General features: G+C 48.6%; 1 protein-coding gene across 4 annotated transcripts in view; it reads right to left on the bottom strand.

Moving 5' to 3' along the window:
* Nucleotides 1-502: 502 nt before the first annotated feature.
* The window catches only part of LOC116941376 (slit homolog 2 protein-like), a 258,451-nt gene continuing 237,330 nt past the window's right edge, over nt 503-21,623 (bottom strand). For 3 of the 4 annotated variants that reach the window (XM_032952435.2, XM_032952436.2, XM_032952438.2), the window contains 7 exons: nt 21,209-21,346; nt 20,102-20,339; nt 19,588-19,718; nt 16,869-17,023; nt 15,725-16,031; nt 14,967-15,220; nt 503-4,433 (listed from right to left, as the gene is read on the bottom strand). In XM_032952435.2, the coding sequence (XP_032808326.2) occupies nt 4,177-4,433; nt 14,967-15,220; nt 15,725-16,031; nt 16,869-17,023; nt 19,588-19,718; nt 20,102-20,339; nt 21,209-21,346 (1,480 nt within the window). In that variant the 3' untranslated portion in view covers nt 503-4,176. Of the gene's footprint in view, nt 4,434-14,014; nt 14,119-14,966; nt 15,221-15,724; nt 16,032-16,868; nt 17,024-19,587; nt 19,719-20,101; nt 20,340-21,208; nt 21,347-21,623 lie in introns of all 4 variants that reach the window. The other variant, XM_032952437.2, reaches the window with a different exon arrangement.

The following is a 21,623-nucleotide window of genomic DNA, read 5'->3' as shown; positions in this document are numbered from 1 at the left end:
GTGTCAAGATCGGCCTCTGTGGAGAAGGCTCTTGAAGGACGTTGCTGGGCAGTTGGAGGCAGTCGCCCTCCAACAACAACGGAGGGCGGAGGAGCGGTTGGCACAGTAGGGGGCACAGGTGGTGCATCAGCCAGTCATCTCAGTCAGTCAACCCGTGGCACCTTGGTCTGCCCAGTGACCTCCTGCCAGCGGGCGTTCGACACTTCACGTGGCCTCACGGTGCACATAGCCTGGCACAAGCGTCGTGATGACGTCACCGCCACTTAGTGGCGAATGGCGGTTGTTGTATGTATGTGTGTATGTATGTGTGCGTGTGTGTATGTATGTGTGCGTGTGTGTATGTGTGCGTGTGTGTATGTGTGTGTGTATGTATGTGTGCGTGTGTGTATGTATGTGTGTGTGTATGTATGTGTGCGTGTGTGTATGTGTATGTATGTGTGCGTGTGTGTGTCCGCACAAACAACGACACTGAGAAAACAAGAAACGAGCGAGGAGATGGGAGTCTGTGGCTAAGGAAAGAAGGAAATTTAATGAGGTCCATGCACTGTGTTAGTTAATCCCAAATGTCCTAAATACGGCACTAGCCAGACTAAAACAATACGGACATGAAATAAATTATATTTTACAACACAAGGCAAATGGTCCAGAGTAGAAGAAGGATTAGCACAGTTAGATACAAGCAGTTACTGTAAATAAATATTTTTTTGTTTAGCACGTAATAATATTCTGAATACTGAACTCATGTACTGTATATTTTCCCCCACAATATAGAGCAATTATATCAAATATCGTCGACGATAACAAAGGTTAAGTATTTTCTTTTTTTTGTTTTTTTTGTTCGTGTATTTTGATATTTTTTTGTTAATTATCTCTAACAACATTTAATTCCCCCAAAAAATATATATTACAAAATTAATACTGAAAACAGTGTTACTTCTTTAACCTATGGTACAACTGTAAGCATGTCGAGGATATGAATGCAGATCGTCGCTGGCGCAGAGGATAACCCTTTGGGAACCCTGTGGACCGACCAGCAGGCAGCCCCCTACATGCGAGAGCATTTCTTCATTTTCAAACGCAACGAACTCAGCCACCCTGCCGTGCACCCAACCCCAACGGGGGGTTTTGTAAAGCTCGGCACAGATCCAAGCCTGGGCGAGCTGCTTTAGATTTGGTGTGCACCAGCCCAGGGGCTTGCCGGATGATGTTCTCGGCGCGGCTCTTCGGGCTGTGACCAGGCGATGGTGTGACGCTGCCGAGTGTCACCCCCTGAGTGTGGAGAGCTGCTGGGGGGGTTCGTCGCGGGTTCTGAAGTTTCCTCCCGCACGAATGCACGCACACTCGTGGGACGGATTTGGCCAAACATCCCCAAAAAACAGCGAGCGGAACCCTCTCGACAGAGAGTCTCGAGGCCCAATGAGGCTTTCCGGGGGGGGTCAATTATCCGCATTGCATTTTTGAATAATCGGCAACTGCTTTGGCAGCGGTACGCACATCAGAGGCCCCACCGCATTCGACACGAACACCGCCTTAGCACAGACAAACATCGAAAAGGGTTGGCCCTTCTTCAGAGCTGAGGCTTGGCAGGCATCGTCTAAGCCGGGGGTCGGCAACCTGCGGCTCTGGAGCCGCACGCACTGCCGGATTATCCTCATGGCAAAAGTGGCTACACATGTTGCTGCTACACATGGTGTAGCAGCTACATGGTGTAGCAGCTACACCATTTATAACATCATATGCTATGTAGTAGCTACATATGTAGTAGCTACGAGCCCCGCACTTTCAAGGTCTCCGCGCTAAATGCTTTCAAGCTATCAATTCCGGTTCAGTGATTCTGCGCTTGCTCTATTACCATAGTACTATACCGCCTTCAACTTTTATAAACGACTGGGTGTTTAAGGTTAGCGATTTGTCGTATTATCTGGCTGTATAGCAAAATAAAACGTACATTTACTTTACTATACAAGTAAAAAATTTGTGTTTTAATATTTGTGTTTTTTTTTTATTTAGGGCCCCTTTATAACATCATATGCTACAGGCCCCGCACTATCTTAATCCGGCACTGGCCGCGTGCGACTCCTCTTCAGGAGCTGCTTCGTGACGTCATTCGTTAAGGAGCACCACCGTCTCTCGTATTCACTGCGGCGGCTCTTGAAATACTGAACGTTTTACCAAATTCGAAAGATGCCCCTTGTTGTTATTTTGGTTGCCGACCCCTGGTCTAACCTGGCGCTGGAGATCACGCTTTACACGGCGGTGTCGCATATATTAAAAATTAAAAAAAAACTGTGAAGAAAGTTGATGTGAGCAGTCCGCAATTGACATGGAGATTTTTTTTTCTCAAAAAAATATCTTCAACGAAACGTGGTGGTGCTGCTCTAGATCTACGATCAGTTACATTGTTCATAAATCTGACTTTTAAACTGTTCAGGTCAACCTTCTTCAAAGCTTTTAAGGGCCTCTCGGGAACCCTGAAGGAGTATCATGTCATGAAATATTAGCCCATTATAATACGTTTTATGTTTTAAGGCAGTGATAATATATGCATCGGGGGAAGTTTCCTTCTATTTTATAATTCTTTGTGGGTTGAATTAACAATTTCCACTTCTATATCAAAATATTAATGCCATGTAATAATGTGTCTCTCTTTATTATGAAATACAATTCAAGTCTGCCAACCAATTAGCCTTGTGAACCAATGGCTCAAGGACCACTGTTTTCCAGCAACACGCTCAAAAAGCCACAGCATGCTGATGAGACCCAGAAAGTTTAAACCTGAGCCATGGGTTTCCTGCTTCAACAAACGCAGCAGGAAAGCCGTCATCCAGGAGCCTCACTGCCTCATCGACTCAAATGCCATTTAACGTAATTTTGGCAACAAACCAGAACTTTCCTTGCTAATTTGTTCTTACTGCATTATTAATGCATGTTTAATGCAACGATTTGACTTTAATAGCCAAAATGTTAACATGAAATAAAATGTCGTACATGTAAAATTAAACGAACTCCCCACCTCACCCCACATCAAATCCACCCCCCACAATCGTTGAGAATGCTCGCCTGTGACTGCCTGGGTCCCCCCCCCACCGTACCTCCCTCCCCCCCCCCCCGCTTCGCTTCCACAGGGCCCAATGTCCTCACCGCCAGCGAGGCAGCAGCTAAACAGCGCACGGCGGTCGGGCCGACATCGAGGAAAGAAACTACGGCACACGCGACTCAAGGACAACGACACACATCACCCCCCCCCCCCCCTCCGATACGCACGCCCCCAGGGCCCGAGATGCTCAAAACGCCAAAACACTTCGATGTGAAAGGACGTCACGAAACGACGACATCTTGAAGCAGGAGGAACGGGGTTGGTGGGGCAGGCGGGCGGGCGGGCGGGCGGGTGGGTGGGGGCAAACCAAAAAAAAATTACAAAAAAAATTGATGAACATTTCCAAGCATTTATTCCTTTCCTGTTCGTACTCTTAACCGTGTTATTATTATTAATGTTATTAATTATATTATTGAGCCAACCGTTAAAATTATATTTGACATGTCGAGGAAACACCTGCTGGCTCAAAATTTCACTGCCTTCTGTCACGAGGGTCGTCATCACAGCACTCCTCTTTACCGCCGCCGCCGCCGCCGCTGCTGACGCCGTTTGCTTTTTTGCTATGCGACTACCATACTGAGAACAAGTCCTTAAAAAATAATCTCACAATACAATTTAAAATATATATTTCTATGACACAAACGACGAAGGAAAGGTTTGAGAGGCAGGGTCGGGTGCGGGGAGGTGCAGGGACGAGGCTGACGACGAGGAACAGCACGACAAAAACCGGCGATGGCAGATCCTCCCCGTGGCTCCCGTTGGGAGGTGGCGGGTGGGGGGGGGGTGGGGGCGTGCGTGGCATCGTCGGGCTCCCAGGACGGACGGACGGACCCGCGGACGGGCGAGCGGGCGTCACAATCTCGACCGGACTTCTCTGCGCCGGTACAGCTGGGTCACACGTGGGGGTCACGGGGGTCAGATCGGTGGCGGCAGGCGGGCGACCGGGCAGGTGGCGGGTGACGCACGGGGCCGGTGGGGGGTGTGGGAGTCGAGCGGAAGCAGGGGAGGCGATGACGAACGAGGGGGTGGGGGTGGGGGGGTGGGGGGGGGGCACGCGTGGGTCGCTCGGCGCCCGGCACCTACGCCCCCCCGCACGGCGCGCAGCCGCACTTGAGGACCCTCTCGACCTCGTCGAGGAAGGAGGAGCCGTCGGAGCAGTGGAAGGCGTACTTCTGGCGCTTGACGCGCAGCGCGCTGCAACAGCGCGTGCCGCCGGTGGCACCCGTGCAAGCCCCGCGGCACTCTATTCGCCCGACCTTGCGTTCGGAGCGGCAGGCTGCGTAGCCCCGCTGCTTCTGGATGTAGTCTCGGACTCGCTCCTCCTTGCAAGGGCTCTCTGCGGAGGTGACGGTGAAAGAGAGGGAGAGAGCGGCGGCGGGTGAGCGGGGAGGTCAAGGGAGCGCGCCCGCAAATGGTGGATGTAAAGGGCACGTTCACGCTGGATTGTAACGGAATGTAGGAGAGAGTTTCAGTAAGTGAAGGGACTTCTAATAGTTCTGTAACGTATGTCGTACAGAAAGTGGGCACGGCTCTGATCGTCGAGTGTATATTTTTTCTTTCCAGATCTTACCACTAGATGGCAGATGTATCGCACGATAAAATATACGTGGCACCCTTGCACGACTGCACTTTAGAAGAGCACAGAGCTGTTATTCACGTTTTTGTCCTCTAGGGGTGTACATACCAGTGAAGTGTATTACATACAGTGAGGGAAAAAAGTATTTGATCCCCTGCTGATTTTGTATGTTTGCCCACTGACAAAGAAATTATCAGTCTATAATTGTAATGGTATGTTTATTTGAACAGAGAGAGACAGAATAACAACAAAAAAATCCGGAAAAACGCATGTCAAAAATGTTATGAATTGATTTGCATTTTAATGAGGGAAATAAGTATTTGACCCCTCTACAAAACATGACTTTAGTACTTGGTGGCAAAACCCTTGTTGGCAATCACAGAGGTCAGACGTTTATTGTAGTTGGCCACCAGGTATGCACACATCTCAGGAGGGATTTTGTCCCACTCCTCTTTGCAGATCTTCTCCAAGTCATTAACGTTTCGAGGCTGACGTTTGGCAACTCGAACCTTCAGCTCCCTCCATAGATTTTCTATGGGATTAGGGTCTGGAGACTGGCTAGGCCACTCCAGGACCTTAATGTGCTTCTTCTTGAGCCACTCCTTTGTTGCCTTGGCCGTGTGTTTTGGGTCATTGTCATGCTGGAATACCCATCCACGACCCATTTTCAATGCCCTGGCTGAGGGAAGGAGGTTCTCACCCAAGATTTGACGGTACATGGCCCCATCCATCGTCCCTTTAATGCGGTGAAGTTGTCCTGTCCCGTTAACAGAAAAACACCCCCAAAGCATAATGTTTCCACCTCCATGTTTGACGGTGTGGATGGTGTTCTTGGGGTCATAGGCAGCATTCCTCCTCCTCCAAACATGGCGAGTTGAGTTGATGCCATAGAGCTCCATTTTGGTCTCATCTGACCACAACACTTTCACCCAGTTGTCCTCTGAATCATTCAGATGTTCATTGGCAAACTTCAGACGGGCATGTATATGTGCTTTCTTGAGCAGGGGGACCTTGCGGGCGCTGCAGGATTTCAGTCCTTCACGACGTAGTAATTGCTTTCTTGGTGACCATGGTCCCAGCTGCCTTGAGATCATTGACAAGAGCATCCCGTGTAGTTCTGGGCTGATTCCTCACCGTTCTCATGATCATTGCAACTCCACGAGGTGAGATCTTGCATGGAGCCCCAGGCCGAGGGAGATTGACAGTTCTTTTGTGTTTCTTCCATTTGCGAATAATCGCACCAACTGTTGTCACCTTATTCTTAGTTTTTTCGGTAAAGTCACGTTGAAGAGAAACAACAAAATAACAAAATATATATAAAACAATAAAAAATTCTCACGACGTTTCGACCATAACTCAAACGGTCATCATCAGGTGTGTCGGTTTGCATAAATTTATTTTGAAAACGGCATATTTATTTATATATATAAAAATAACGTTTGCGTCACGCGCAACGATGGCAGTTTGCCAGGACTAGTCCATCTATTTTTTGAAAAGAGGAGGGGGGAGACGAAATTTGTTTTTATGTATGCTGTCTGAAAGGCACTGTAAGCGTGAACAATCAATCAAGAAGTGAAATGATTTATCAAATCTTTCCAATGATTGCTAAGATAGAATCCATCTTCTCGGTTGAAATTGTCTCTGTGTTTGTATATGTGGATAGCCTCATGAACGAATCTCTCATGGAAGCCAGATGGCTTACAAAGAACCTCCGTCTTGGAAAAGTCAATGGCATGTGAGCCTACTGAATTAGAACAATGATCTGCTACGGCCGAGGTGTTGGTCCTACCGTGTTTAAGGTCTGCTTTATGTTCACGAATGCGGTCCGAGATATGGCGTTTGGTTTCTCCAATGTAACTACTACCACAGAGGCAACTTAGTTTGTAGACACCAGGGTATTGTATGTCCGGAATCACATCTTTTACAGACAGAACCAGATCACGGATTTTATGTAATGTGTTGAAACGGACCTGGATCTTGTGTTTATTCAAGATTTTGGAGATCTTTTTTGTGATCCCAGCAATGTAGGGTAAAGTGATGGTTTTGAAAGGCTCCTCAAGAGGGTTCTTCTTCATGGTTTGAGTGATAGCTTTGCGGATTGTATAGTCGGAGTAACCATTAGCCCTAAGAGCTTGGTGTACGTGCTTGAGTTCACTGCTTATGTGTTCCTGGTCGGATATGCATTGGGCTCTATGATACAGAGTCTTGATGAGAGAATTCTTCTGTGATGGATGGTGGTGGGAATCCGGTTTCAGATAAGCATCCGTATGGGTAGCTTTCCTGTAGACAGAGTGGCTCATTGAACCATCAGGTCTCTTTTTAATTAGGACATCCAAAAAAGGTATCTTGCCATCTATTTCGACTTCCATGGTAAATCTGATGGCTGGGTGTATGGAATTGATGTGGTCGAAGAATTTGTCTAGAGCAGGCCGGCCATGTGGCCAGATGACAAAAGTGTCATCCACGTACCTCTTCCATAAGGTTGGGCGCAGAGTGGCAGTCTGGATGGCGTCAGTCTCAAATTTCTCCATGAAAATGTTAGCTATAACTGGAGAAAGGGGGGAGCCCATTGGGGTGCCCTCAGTTTGTTTGTAGAAAGTTCCATTCCAAGTGAAGTATGTATTGGTTAAACAGTGTCTCACCAGGGGGGGTACCTCAGTGTTTAGTCCTTGATGAACCAAGTCTTCAATGATTGCAATGGTGTCAGGTACAGGAACCTTGGTGAATAAGGAAACTACATCAAAACTGACAAGCAGGTCGTCTGGGGACAGGGAAATACCCTTGATTGTTGATACCAGGTGAGTAGAATTTTGTATCGCAGAGGTGGTCTTTCCAGTGAAAGGACGCAGGATTTCAGACAAAAAACGAGCTAGTTTGTAGGTGGGGGAGCTGATAGTAGAGACTATGGGACGAAGAGGTGTATCAACTTTATGTATTTTTGGTAAGCCGTATAATCTTGGTGGCCTGGCAGCAGAAGGTTTCAACGAAAACTGTTTAGATTGATCAATTAATGCGGTTGAATCAGAAATTATTTTGTTGGTTTGTGTGACGAGGCTGTTGGTGGGATCTCTTTTTATTTTTGTATAACTACCATCGTCAAGTAATTCTTTAATTTTGTTGTTGTATTCTATTTTATCCATGATAACAGTAGCATTGCCTTTGTCAGCTGAGAGAACTACAATATCATTCCTCTTTTTTAATTTATATAATTCAAAACGCTCATCTTTGCTGAGGTTGCTAGCTGGCATCTTAGCGTTTTTGAGGGTTGCAGCGATTTCAGATCTTGCTACGTCTGCAGCGATGTGACCCAGGCCCCTGAGAGCAACGTCTACTTGGGCAATTATATCATTAACTGGTATGTGTTTAGGTGTGACTGCAAAGTTTAGACCTTTAGCTAAAACGGATTTCAGACCATCGGAAATAGAACTGTTACTGCGATTAATTACGACTTTATTAACGTCTAACTTTTTGGTGTGTGGGTCCGGTCTTTTGTTTAAGAGGAGGTTAAATTTGGAAATCAGGTTTTCCTTACATTTGGTCGACATAGTAGCAGCTGAAGAGGCAGTCATATTGTCTACATGTTCCCAATCCGATGTGGACATTATTGCCGTCAATGATAAGTGTGATTTGTAGAGTGTCTTGTCTAACTGATCTAGTTCTGTGCGTATAAGTCTGATTTTTTCTGAGATAAGAGCTAAGCTAGTTTTGAAAAGAATTCGTTTCGCATTAGAAGAAGTTACAGTAGCAGAAAAAATCAGACTTATACGCACAGAACTAGATCAGTTAGACAAGACACTCTACAAATCACACTTATCATTGACGGCAATAATGTCCACATCGGATTGGGAACATGTAGACAATATGACTGCCTCTTCAGCTGCTACTATGTCGACCAAATGTAAGGAAAACCTGATTTCCAAATTTAACCTCCTCTTAAACAAAAGACCGGACCCACACACCAAAAAGTTAGACGTTAATAAAGTCGTAATTAATCGCAGTAACAGTTCTATTTCCGATGGTCTGAAATCCGTTTTAGCTAAAGGTCTAAACTTTGCAGTCACACCTAAACACATACCAGTTAATGATATAATTGCCCAAGTAGACGTTGCTCTCAGGGGCCTGGGTCACATCGCTGCAGACGTAGCAAGATCTGAAATCGCTGCAACCCTCAAAAACGCTAAGATGCCAGCTAGCAACCTCAGCAAAGATGAGCGTTTTGAATTATATAAATTAAAAAAGAGGAATGATATTGTAGTTCTCTCAGCTGACAAAGGCAATGCTACTGTTATCATGGATAAAATAGAATACAACAACAAAATTAAAGAATTACTCGACGATGGTAGTTATACAAAAATAAAAAGAGATCCCACCAACAGCCTCGTCACACAAACCAACAAAATAATTTCTGATTCAACCGCATTAATTGATCAATCTAAACAGTTTTCGTTGAAACCTTCTGCTGCCAGGCCACCAAGATTATACGGCTTACCAAAAATACATAAAGTTGATACACCTCTTCGTCCCATAGTCTCTACTATCAGCTCCCCCACCTACAAACTAGCTCGTTTTTTGTCTGAAATCCTGCGTCCTTTCACTGGAAAGACCACCTCTGCGGTACAAAATTCTACTCACCTGGTATCAACAATCAAGGGTATTTCCCTGTCCCCAGACGACCTGCTTGTCAGTTTTGATGTAGTTTCCTTATTCACCAAGGTTCCTGTACCTGACACCATTGCAATCATTGAAGACTTGGTTCATCAAGGACTAAACACTGAGGTACCCCCCCTGGTGAGACACTGTTTAACCAATACATACTTCACTTGGAATGGAACTTTCTACAAACAAACTGAGGGCACCCCAATGGGCTCCCCCCTTTCTCCAGTTATAGCTAACATTTTCATGGAGAAATTTGAGACTGACGCCATCCAGACTGCCACTCTGCGCCCAACCTTATGGAAGAGGTACGTGGATGACACTTTTGTCATCTGGCCACATGGCCGGCCTGCTCTAGACAAATTCTTCGACCACATCAATTCCATACACCCAGCCATCAGATTTACCATGGAAGTCGAAATAGATGGCAAGATACCTTTTTTGGATGTCCTAATTAAAAAGAGACCTGATGGTTCAATGAGCCACTCTGTCTACAGGAAAGCTACCCATACGGATGCTTATCTGAAACCGGATTCCCACCACCATCCATCACAGAAGAATTCTCTCATCAAGACTCTGTATCATAGAGCCCAATGCATATCCGACCAGGAACACATAAGCAGTGAACTCAAGCACGTACACCAAGCTCTTAGGGCTAATGGTTACTCCGACTATACAATCCGCAAAGCTATCACTCAAACCATGAAGAAGAACCCTCTTGAGGAGCCTTTCAAAACCATCACTTTACCCTACATTGCTGGGATCACAAAAAAGATCTCCAAAATCTTGAATAAACACAAGATCCAGGTCCGTTTCAACACATTACATAAAATCCGTGATCTGGTTCCGTCTGTAAAAGATGTGATTCCGGACATACAATACCCTGGTGTCTACAAACTAAGTTGCCTCTGTGGTAGTAGTTACATTGGAGAAACCAAACGCCATATCTCGGACCGCATTCGTGAACATAAAGCAGACCTTAAACACGGTAGGACCAACACCTCGGCCGTAGCAGATCATTGTTCTAATTCAGTAGGCTCACATGCCATTGACTTTTCCAAGACGGAGGTTCTTTGTAAGCCATCTGGCTTCCATGAGAGATTCGTTCATGAGGCTATCCACATATACAAACACAGAGACAATTTCAACCGAGAAGATGGATTCTATCTTAGCAATCATTGGAAAGATTTGATAAATCATTTCACTTCTTGATTGATTGTTCACGCTTACAGTGCCTTTCAGACAGCATACATAAAAACAAATTTCGTCTCCCCCCTCCTCTTTTCAAAAAATAGATGGACTAGTCCTGGCAAACTGCCATCGTTGCACGTGACGCAAACGTTATTTTTATATATATAAATAAATATGCCGTTTTCTAAATAAATTTATGCAAACCGACACACCTGATGATGACCGTTTGAGTTATGGTCGAAACGTCGTGAGAATTTTTTATTGTTTTATATATATTTTGTTATTTTGTTGTTTCTCTTCAACGTGACTTTACCGAAAAAACTAAGAATATGAATTACTGCAGTCACGAAAGCTTTAAATCAAAATTTGTTGTCACCTTCTCACCAAGCTGCTTGGCAATGGTCTTGTAGCCCATTCCAGCCTTGTGTAGGTCTACAATCTTGTCCCTGACATCCTTGGAGAGCTCTTTGGTCTTGGCCATGGTGGAGAGTTTGGAATCTGATTGATTGATTGCTTCTGTGGACAGGTGTCTTTTATACAGGTAGCAAGCTGAGATTAGGAGCACTCCCTTTAAGAGTGTGCTCCTAATCTCAGCTTGTTAACTGTATAAAAGACACCTGGGAGCCAGAAATCTTTCTGATTGAGAGGGGGTCAAATACTTATTTCCCTCATTAGAATGCAAATCAATTTATAACATTTTTGACATGCGTTTTTCTGGATTTTTTGTTGTTGTAATTCTGTCTCTCACTGTTCAAATAAACTTACCATTAAAATTATAGACTGATCATTTCTTTGTCAGTGGGCAAACGTACAAAATCAGCAGGGGATCAAATACTTTTTTCCCTCACTGTAATGAAAATGTATTACAGTTACGACAGTATGAAGCATGTCAACATTCACAAAATGGATGGAAAGCCATAAATCGGAGCGTAAGCATGTTTATGATGATGACAGAAGGAAGAGATTTGACGCTTTCACTCCAGCCAAGGTCGCGCATATTGAAAGGCTGATTTTTTTACGAGAGGCGAGTCGTGATTAAAAGTTATAATGCAATTGATAATGCACACAATACTTCATGGACATGAATGCCCACGACTCTGAGGCGGGGAAGCCAAGCTCAGTGTGGCTCGAAAGCCACACGAACGAGGAATTTGGGCTACTGGGCGCCACGGTGGTGAGATGTTAACTACCTCGCCTGGTATACAGGAGGTCGTGGGTTTCATCCCGACCCTGACGGTTGCTGTATAATTTGGAGTTTACGTTTCTCACTCTCCGTGGTCGTGTGGATTTTTTTCTCCGGGCCCTCCTGTTTTTCCCTCCACATTTAGACTTAACATGTTTTTTGAGTATTGGGCTGCTATACATTGACACGTGATAAGCTGCTTTGTTGAGTTATTATCTGTGGCCAGGTCGCTTCTGAAAAATAACTATATAGCTCAGTGTGGGCCTTACCTGCTAAAATAAAAATAGTTTAGTTCATAATATAGTTGAAGCACATGTTAGCGGTCAGAGCGATGAAATGTGGTCGTAGGAAATTAATTTATTTAGTGGATGATTCGATAATTCAGCCAAGAGAGCCCTGCCCCCTGGGACTCATCTGCACAGACCTCTGAGAGAAGCCCCATACGTGGCAGGCGGTCGATAGTGATGAGGCTGTGAAAGCAGTGGTGACATCATCGTAGCTTTAAAGATGAGGAAAAGGAAAATTGTGCTGCTGGCCATACGAAGCTCCGGGGAACAATGGGACATGTGTGTGCGGGTGTGTGCCTTTAGTGGGGTTGACTAGGGTCAGAAATAGAGTCTGTCTTCATATTGATGCTAAGAAATGCTCTCTGAAAAATAACATTTGTCTCATTAGTCCCTTAGTTATTAAAACACCCTTTGTGTGATCGTCCAATGTGTCAGGCAATGACCCCTCTTTGGATTACTATTCCATTGGATTAATATTCCATTGGATTCCTATTCAATTGGATTACTATTCCACTGGATTACTATTCCATTATTCCATTTAAACCCAACTCGGTGCCATTGGTATGCCCAGTAGTGGATACGCTGAGATCCTACTGCTCTTTGCATTGGAGACCTGGGTAACCCAAAATTATATTAGATTAATACAAAAAAACAGTTGACATTTGAGGATATGTGAATTGTACATACTGCGTGTCCTCATTTGTTCTCGTCATTAACCTTTCCAGGAAAGCCTCACTGAGTCTCAAGACTTCATCGGGAGGACCCTTCAACTGGGATGGCTGGCCACGTCCATGACTCATCACTGCATAGTCCCTGACATTTATTTATTTCACAGACCATGACGTGCTTTTGCAATCAAGGTCAAGAGGTCAGCATGCCCCCGCGCCTTGCCATCACTCCCTTCTCGTTGTCAATTCCCCACCCAATTTACAAGAGCGGCTTTAGAATTTGAGCTTTTAATTCCTGCAGTGGCGATCGGAGTCAATGCGGACCGCTTTGGGGTACCGAGGCACCAGCAAAGGGTCACTTCAGAGCGAGCTGGAAAACGCTTCAGTTCAAAATATGAAAATTAAAATTAAAACATTGTTGACCTTTCAGAATGTTCACGATGCAGTGTGACATCACGGCATGAATAATGAACGTGCGCTCGCTCGCTCAAGGCAATATGAACTCCTGCTACTTTTGAAATGAATCATGCATTTCGCGAAACATGCCGGCCTCCGACTCAACGGTAGGGTTTAACACCACTAGCGCGCGTTATTGCTGGTCACCGCTTTAAAGGGGGGAATGAGACCTACGCAAGCAGTGGGAGCGAAATAGAATCGGGGAAACCACATCCGGGGGGGGGGGGGGGGTTAGAGGTTTATGCTGTTAGTGGACAGAGTTCAAATATTAAAAGTGAGACGCTTGCAGCAAAAAAAAACTGACGACGGTTTCCACAGGTAAAAAAAAACACGGCGAGCGTAAGGATTCGATTAAAGCTCGATTCTAACGGTCGCAATGGAACTGTGACCCTGCATCAATCGCAAACCGGGGATAACGAGCACAATCTTAGTTTCCAGCTCAACTTTCCGAGCTGACCGTGGCTCAGAAAATACACGAATACAGCCACGAAAGAAGTGACAAATGGAGCGGAAGAGAAGGGGTTAACGGGAACGCATTTGAACAATGTGGTTTATATCGAGCCAGAAAGACACCGTTCAAACATCCAGGTCGGTGGTAGCCTCATCCAATCATTGTTTCCCCTGGGGCCGATAAAATTGTATACACCACTTTGTTTGAAGTCGACAATCGGTTCCACTATGGCGAGAATGCACTCGGCCATGAGAATGTGGAAATTCCACCGCTGGTTTAGGGCCCCGCTGATGGAAACGAGCTGAGCCCAAACACTCGTTTTGAGTGGCGGAACAAGTTCGATGTCGATTATCTTATTTTTTTGTAATCCGTTTTTTCTTCTGCCTACGTCGATGAGAAACCGTCGTGAGATTTGCGACCGACGCTGGCCCGTCCCCCTCGCCCCATCTCACCTGTAGGGAGGCAGAGCTACGGTTAGTGTCAGGCCTAGCGCTAGCGGTGGCGTTAGCGGCAGAGAGACCGTCCGTGCTGTTAGCCTGGCTCTTATTCACTTTGGCTTCAGGAAGGAGAGGTGCAGACAACAAAATAACAGGACAAGGAGACACGTATAAACAAACAACAAAACAGGGGGGGAGAACAAAATAAATAATAACAAAAACAAAGGAACAAACAAACAGAAACAAAACAGAGAGACAGACAATCAGAGGCTTCCACGCACATAAAGGTGGAATTGAGTAAAGCACAGCGAATGCCCCCAGCAAATCCAAGAGGGTTTTGTCTGATCAGAGGAGCCCATCGCAAAACCAGGCACGCAAAAAAAAACGTTCCACGGGTTACCCTTTGTTGTTAAGAAAAATACACTGAAACTATTACTGCAATAAACGAGCAACAGTTGTGCCTTACATAACGGGGCGACGACAAGAAGGGCCAAACTATTTCAGTGCGCTGACCACAGCGGCAGTTTTCCGAAACGAACGCACACATGCGCACCGGCACAAACAAAGATCCCCCGCGTAGCCTTGACAGACTGCTGGGGCAAGTGCTGTTGGCGAGCACCTACGAAGGCCGGCACGGCAGCTAGGAGGGGGGTGGGTTGCAGCGCTGGGCCCCGCCGCCTTTGTCGCCCCGGTTGCGACGTTAACTCACCGCAGCAGACACTCACGTATTCACACACATGCAGTCACACTCGCGCACACGCATGCTGCAAACAACACTCCCGCAAGCGTTCCTGCATTTTTTTGTTCTATGCGGACGATTTAAAAAGAAAGTGAACCTATGAGAACATTACCAACCCCCGCCCCCTCCCCACACCCCCTCCCCCCCCACCCCCCTCCCCCCCACCGTACGAGTTGCACGGCAAGCGCGGCGCGGCCGCACCGCGTACCGGCCGACGGCGGCGTTTACCTCGGTCGCAGTGCTCGCCCGTGTAGCCGCTGGCACACTCGCAGACCGGCTTGCCGGGAGGGGAGAGGCGGCAGCGGCCGTGCTTGCAGCGCAGCGCGCGGCACGGGTTGTGCAACTCGTCCCCCGCGACCCCGGCGACGACGCCGCCGCCCTCTTCGGGGTCGGCCTGCGAGCACAGGACCCCGGAGTAGCCCGGCTCGCAGCGGCAGCTGTAGGAGTGAGCGTCGGTGGGCACGCACGTCCCGTGCACGCACCTGTGTGCCCGCGTGCCGAGAGGCGTGCGGAGATGGGGGCGGCGGGGACAGAGTTAATGTCTGTCTGAAGAAGGCAGAGTTGTGATTGAAGATTGTTTTTGTTGTTGTTGTTGTTGTGTGTGTGTGTGTGCGGGGTGAGGCCGTCCACATGATCAGGTCAAATATGTTCGTTGTGTAACCCTCCACCACCCGACACAGCCAAACGACTTATATTGCCACGTGGTGTACAAGCATTGAACTACGTGCCAGTTATTGCTGTTTCAGCTCGCCATCTGTTAAGTTGGTGAGAACGATCATCACAACTAATAACCAGATCATTCCGTGGGCTTGCCCAATTAGCATTGTGTCTGTTTATAGTATAATTTATTGCAAAGGGATCTGAAACAATCAGCAGACGGACGAAACGGTGAGAACAGACAGGCAGCTGGACGGACACAGACACACTTGGATGGAAGGAACGAGCGCACGGACAGACGGACGGGGGGCAGTGACGGGCACGCTCACTTGTGTCCCGCGCAGGGCTCCGAAATGCGCCGGTCGCACCGCTCGCTCGCCCAGCCGGGCTGGCAGTCGCACACGTAGCCCAGCGGGTGCGCCTCGGACGGGCGGCACGTGCCGTGCTGGCAGGCGGCGCGCTGGCACGCCTGGCAGCCAGGCAGCACGCCGCCCCCGCTGCCCCCGGCGCGCCCCTCGCCCAGGTCCTGCAGCTCGCTGTTGATGTAGAGGCGACGCAGGCAGCCGCGGAAGCTGCCGGTGCCGTTGTGCACCGCCGACTGCATGAGGGCCGCCACCGCGATGTCGTTGGGCATGCCTGTTGTGAGTGTGAGTTGGTGTACGAGTGTGTGGGTTGGTGGGTGTGTGAGTGGGTGTGTGTGTGTGTGTGGGTGGGTGTGTGAGTGAGTGGGTGGGTGTGTGAGTGAGTGGGTGGGTGTGTGTGTGGGTGGGTGTGCAAGTGTGTGGGTAGGTGGGTGGGTGTGTGAGTGGGTGTGTGTGGGTGGGTGTGTGAGTGAGTGGGTGGGTGTGTGAGTGGGTGGGTGTGTGTGTGTGTGGGTGGGTGTGCAAGTGTGTGGGTAGGTGGGTGGGTGTGTGAGTGGGTGGGTGTGAGTGGGTTGGTGTGTGTGTGTGGGTGTGAGAGTGAGTGGGTGGGTGTGTGAGTGTGTCGGTGTATGAGCGTGTGTGTGGATGTGAGTGCGAGTGTGTAAGCATGAGAGGTGTGAAGTCACACAAACAGAAATTCAGATGATTTCAATCTATTATTATTCGTGCTTAAAGTAACTTTATTACAATTTCGGATTATTCAGTGTGCAAGATGGGCAATGGACAAAACCAGTAATGGAATGGGCACCCAGAGGTGTGAATGCTCCCCCGAAGAGCACGATCGCCACGGAGACGGAGCGAGGAAAGCCGCTCGTGCGCAAGAGACAAAATAGATCGTGGCATCGTAGAGCCACGTGGAAAGGTCATGGGGCCGATAACAACGATGGCGATGATGCTGGACGATGGTTCGCATTCACGAGCCCCTTTGTGAAAGCGTTGAGCCCAATAGGGGACCAACGCAACTATGACGCTGTCGCCACCGCCACCGGCGCTGCCGCGCCGTCGCGTGGGGGCTGGTCGTGACGGCGCTACCGACGTAGCGAAAGCTCACCGCCCAAGTAGAGGGGGCTGTGCATGGCGATGGGCGACGGCTTGGTGGCCCCAGGGATGCTCTTGGGGACTCCTCCGTCCACCGACAGCTTCAGGCTCTGCTCCAGCGTCACCAGCTCCACCGTGTGGAACTGCCCATCGTTTATCGTCTCCAGGCTGGGACGGCACGAGACAGTTTAGCCGCGTTCACTCTCGTGTGCTTTTGACGGTGCAATCCTTTGTTTGCTTTCACGCTATTTGGTCCCCAGTGAGCTCACCGAACCTCCAGTTCGCACGGTTGGCTACGAATGGTGCGAATAAGTTAAACATACGTTTAGGAACTCTCCCGGTGAAGTGGTTATAACCCCGTGTTTGACAACGGTCCGTGAAAGTGGATATCAGAGAACTAATCCTGAGATCCCTCAATGGTCTCCTGGGCTCTCCCTGGCTAGAGAGAGCATAGGGGTCTCGATGAATGTAATGAGATTGTACGCAAATCAATGGCACTCTATGCAAGTTAATTTAAGAGCTGGTATCTTCATGTAAGTCTAAGAATTTCTGTTTAAGCGTATAGAGGCATCTATACAAGTTTATTTAAAACTATGAATTATTTAAGCAGACAATGTCTCCATATATCTGTCTCCACACGAAAATAAGCTTTTTTTAAATCCAACCCAATAACCCTACGGGCCTTCTGGAAGTGTATAATTTAAATGGCACCGATCCATAACAAGCGAACTCTGGGTTAGTTTTGACACGGTGTCTCATCAGCAGAGACAGCCTTGCTTGAATCCATGCTGGTGAACTGCCAATATTACAGGCAAGGGCCCTCTCTTTAAGATATGTGTCCTGGTTTGACGCAAAATTACATAGCAAAACATAACTTTATTTAATGTACAAATATACATGCTCATATACTGGGTTGGAGAGACGTACTGACGGAGGAATATTGTCTCCTTATTTATTTTGCTACTTGTGTTCTCCGCAATGAAATTGATGACAATTATTTCTGTTTAGTACAGCCACGGTCTCTGTGTCCTGAAAATCAAAGTGTTTGAGTGATGTAGTTTTTCTGTAATTGTTTAATCCTACGTCTCCCCTAAAAATGAGATTTCCGGTTTAAAATTAGTATTTATTTCAGCCCTTGTCAAACCACTGCTAGATGGAGATCTCCACCCACTCGGTCGGTAAGGGGGTTTGTTTAACCATACTTCACCGTGGCTGGGTTACACATTGGTGAGGTTTTAGCTACCTTGCCTGGAATGTAGGAAGTCGTGGGTTTGATCCCAACCCTGACTTCCGTATATTTTGAGTTTGCATGTCTCTCATCATCTTCATCACGGTGGCTAGGAAATATAAAACTACCTTGCGTGGTCACGTGGATTTTTCTCCGGGTCCTCCGGTTTACCCTCCACGTTAAAAATCAACATGCGCCTGTAGTATTTGGCTGCTATAAATTTCCACGTGATACGCCACTTCTTTGAGCAATCATTTGTGGCCTGGTTGCTTCTGAAAAAGAGCTGTATAGCTCGGTGCACTTTGCCTGGTAAAAAAAAAATTTTTAGTTTAGTATAAAGGGCCATCCATCTATCTATATATATTTATGTAAAGATTACAATGAAATCAATGAGTATGCAAATTCCAGACTTAAAACGCGGGGGGGGGGGGGGGGTGCTTAAATGAGATCTAACAATCCGACCGAGAATTCTGATGGCCACGAAAAGAAGCTCCATTACAAAAAATGGCAGGGCATAAATGAAAGGGCCCTTTGAAGTGAATGTAAGAGGAGTGCCCTGGTGTGGCTCGCTCGACGGGAGCGACACACGGCAGCAGCCGGTTGGTACGTCGCACAAAAAAGCTCTACCCGGTGAGATTGGGGAATTTGAATCTAAAAAGATAAATGCCCCGCATGCAATGTTCTAAGTGGTGTGCAGATGGAAATTGCTAAAATCTTATTAACACATGTTCGGCCCTTTTAATTTGCGTGGCTTATATATATATAAATAATCAAAGAATGTCCTTACATCGCATGCAATGCTCGCGTTCGTCATCACCACGAAGCATGGTCTATCAACTGCTGGATGGAGGGCTCCCCATGCTGCTGCTTCCCTCACCGTCCCTCGGATGCTACGGTCCGCCTCAGTCCTGCACACGAACCGGTCTTGTCGCTCCATCTCTGCGATGGTCGTCCTCTTTGGCGAATTCTCTCCTTTTTCCTTTGGCTAACACGTCCATCCCGTCAAGTGGCCATCAGTCCCTCTCTCCAGTCAATACGACGTCTTTCTCTCTCTCTCTCTGATTTGCGTTTGTTCCCTGATCCACACGCTCCTCCTTCTGCCTCTCAGTTTAACTCAGAGCGTGCGTGCGTGTGTCTCGTCTCCCGTGCTTATTTGCGCGGAGAGCCGTGTGGGGGGGGGGGAGTTGCAAGGGGGGGGGGGCGAGACGCAGGCAGTAATTTCTAAACTGAATATTTTGTATCCTGCACGGAGTTTTGATGTAACGCAGCGCTACGTGACTAAACGTGGCCGCGTGTTCAAAAGTCATAATCTGGCTTGACGGTGAGCCAGAACCCGTCAGCCCCCCCCCTCTCCGCGAGCCGTTTCTCTTTCCTCGAGCAGATGAGCGCTGTCTGCTGTGATCACCGCTACCGTTTCTTCAGAGGGCCGCCACAAATCTCAACCCCCAAGTCCAACGTCCCGGCCTGCCCGCCCCTGCCCTCATCTGGACACCATCACCCTCACCTGTACAGCGTGCTGGTGGGGGAGCTGCCCCCGTCGTAGGTCACTCGCACGCGGCCCCTGTACAGCTCCACGGCCACGTGGTCTCCCTCCCCGTTGTACAGCAGCATCCCGTTATCCTCATCCGTCGCCACCTGAGCGGAGGGGGAGTGGGGCAGGGACACGAAACGTGATTTTAATGATGACATTTCGTAGAACATTATGCTTTAATACTTCAATGCAAGTGATGTCACTGCGCCGCTATGGCGACGGACGTGTTGTGGAGCTCGGGAACAGCATGAGGGGGAAGTGCTAAAAGGAGCAACCTCCACCCTTCCACCTTCCTCCTCCTCCTCCTCAAACCCAGAGCCTAACATCACGCGCCTAATTATAGCATTCGTTCTTCTTGACCGGCAAACTCCCGCGTGGTGTACATCGGCGTTACACGCAAAGACGACACGCCGTTGTCGGACGACGAGTCCGTGCCGGGCGCCCTCCTCGGCGCCCGCCCTTCGCCCGCCCACCGCCCCCGCCTCACCTGCAGGCTGATGTTGGTGTGCAGGCGGTTGCGCGGCGAGGGCAGCTGCAGGTAGGCGTCGCGCTGCACGAAGTTGACGCTCACGAGCTTCTCGCAGCGCTCGCCCTCGAAGCCCGGCAGGCACTGGCACACGGGCGACGCGTGCTGCTCGATGCACTCGGCGCCGTTCTGGCAGTCGTGCTCCAGGCACACGCTGGCGCGTGGCAGCACCATCGGGGGCACCTCGCAGAACAGGCCGCTGGGGAGGCGGTGCCGGACGATGGCAGGCGGGGGGGGGGGGGGGCGCGAGGGCGGGGGGGGGGCACAGGGGGAGGGGCAGAGAGGAGGGCGTGCGGCGGTGTTCAGAGAGAAACGTTTAAATCGTCGTCGTTATTTACAGAGCGTCTCGCGGCACCCAAAGTGCTTTTACCAAGCGTGTTCGTGTACGTTGAACTTATTTCACACCGTACGTAGCCAACCGTGCTAGTCGGAGGTGCGGCGGGGGGGAAGGAGAACAAACTAAACGTTCATGCTCCAGGTGTCACGCGCTGGCAGTAATACAGCCAGTATACGTTGAGGAGTGTCAAACTGCTAAACCCGCTGGGCTATGAGAAGGATGGAGGCTGGGGCAGTCGAGAAAGCCGGCGCTCATGAACTCTCATAGCGAACTCTTCCCACGTCCGACCGCAAGCAATCCGTCACTTTTCAAGGAAGGGGACCGTACATGGCAACGCAAAGCCCCGTCGAGAAGAAGCGTCTGAGCATTCAAACTCAAAATAAAACCATTAAACTATTTTTTTTATTTGACCAGGTAAGGCCCACTGATCTATATAGCTCTTTTTCATATGTGACCTGGCCACAAGAGATAGCCAAACGAAGTGGCTTATCCACGTGGACATTTATAACAGTAGCCAAATACTATTAATGTGGAGGGAAAAACCAGAGGACCCGGAGACTAATCCACACGACCACGGGGAGATAGAGAGAGAGAGAACACTCAAACTCCAAATATACAGCAGGCGTCAGGGTCGGGATCGAACCCACAACCTCCTGCAGACCAGGCGAGGTAGTTAACATCTCCGAGCCACCGTGATGATGATGATGAGAGAGAGACACGCCGTGGCACACCTGTAGGCTTGCGGGCAGTTGCAGGTGTAGCCGTTGACGGCGTCCACGCAGGGTGCACCGTTCTGGCACTTGCTGCCCTGACAGTCGTCATAGTCGACCTCGCAGTGGTCACCCACGTAGCCCGGAGCGCACTCGCACCTTGAGTGGTGAGGCCGGGGGGGGGGGGGGGGTAGAATCACGAGGATGAGATTGCAATTAAAGGGGAGGGGAGAGGGGGATTGCGAAAGACGTCCAACATTTCACAGTGGAAGCTGCCGCAGTGCCACAGATGGGGAAACGTCGGACGTTGCCGTGCCGACCGGCACGCGGCGCGTGCAAATACGAGCACGCACCGGCGGAGAGATCTTCATATACGGGGACGACCACGGGACCAAAATTGTGGAACGCAAATCCCGAACCGCGCAGTGCACAATAT

Source organism: Petromyzon marinus, chromosome 11, assembly GCF_048934315.1.
Source record: "Petromyzon marinus isolate PM22_M1 ecotype Great Lakes invasive population chromosome 11, UKy_Petmar_22M1.pri1.0, whole genome shotgun sequence".
Lineage (NCBI taxonomy): Eukaryota > Metazoa > Chordata > Hyperoartia > Petromyzontiformes > Petromyzontidae > Petromyzon > Petromyzon marinus.
The sequence above is the reverse complement of the archived record's forward strand: the minus strand, read 5'-3'. Positions and strand labels throughout refer to the sequence as shown.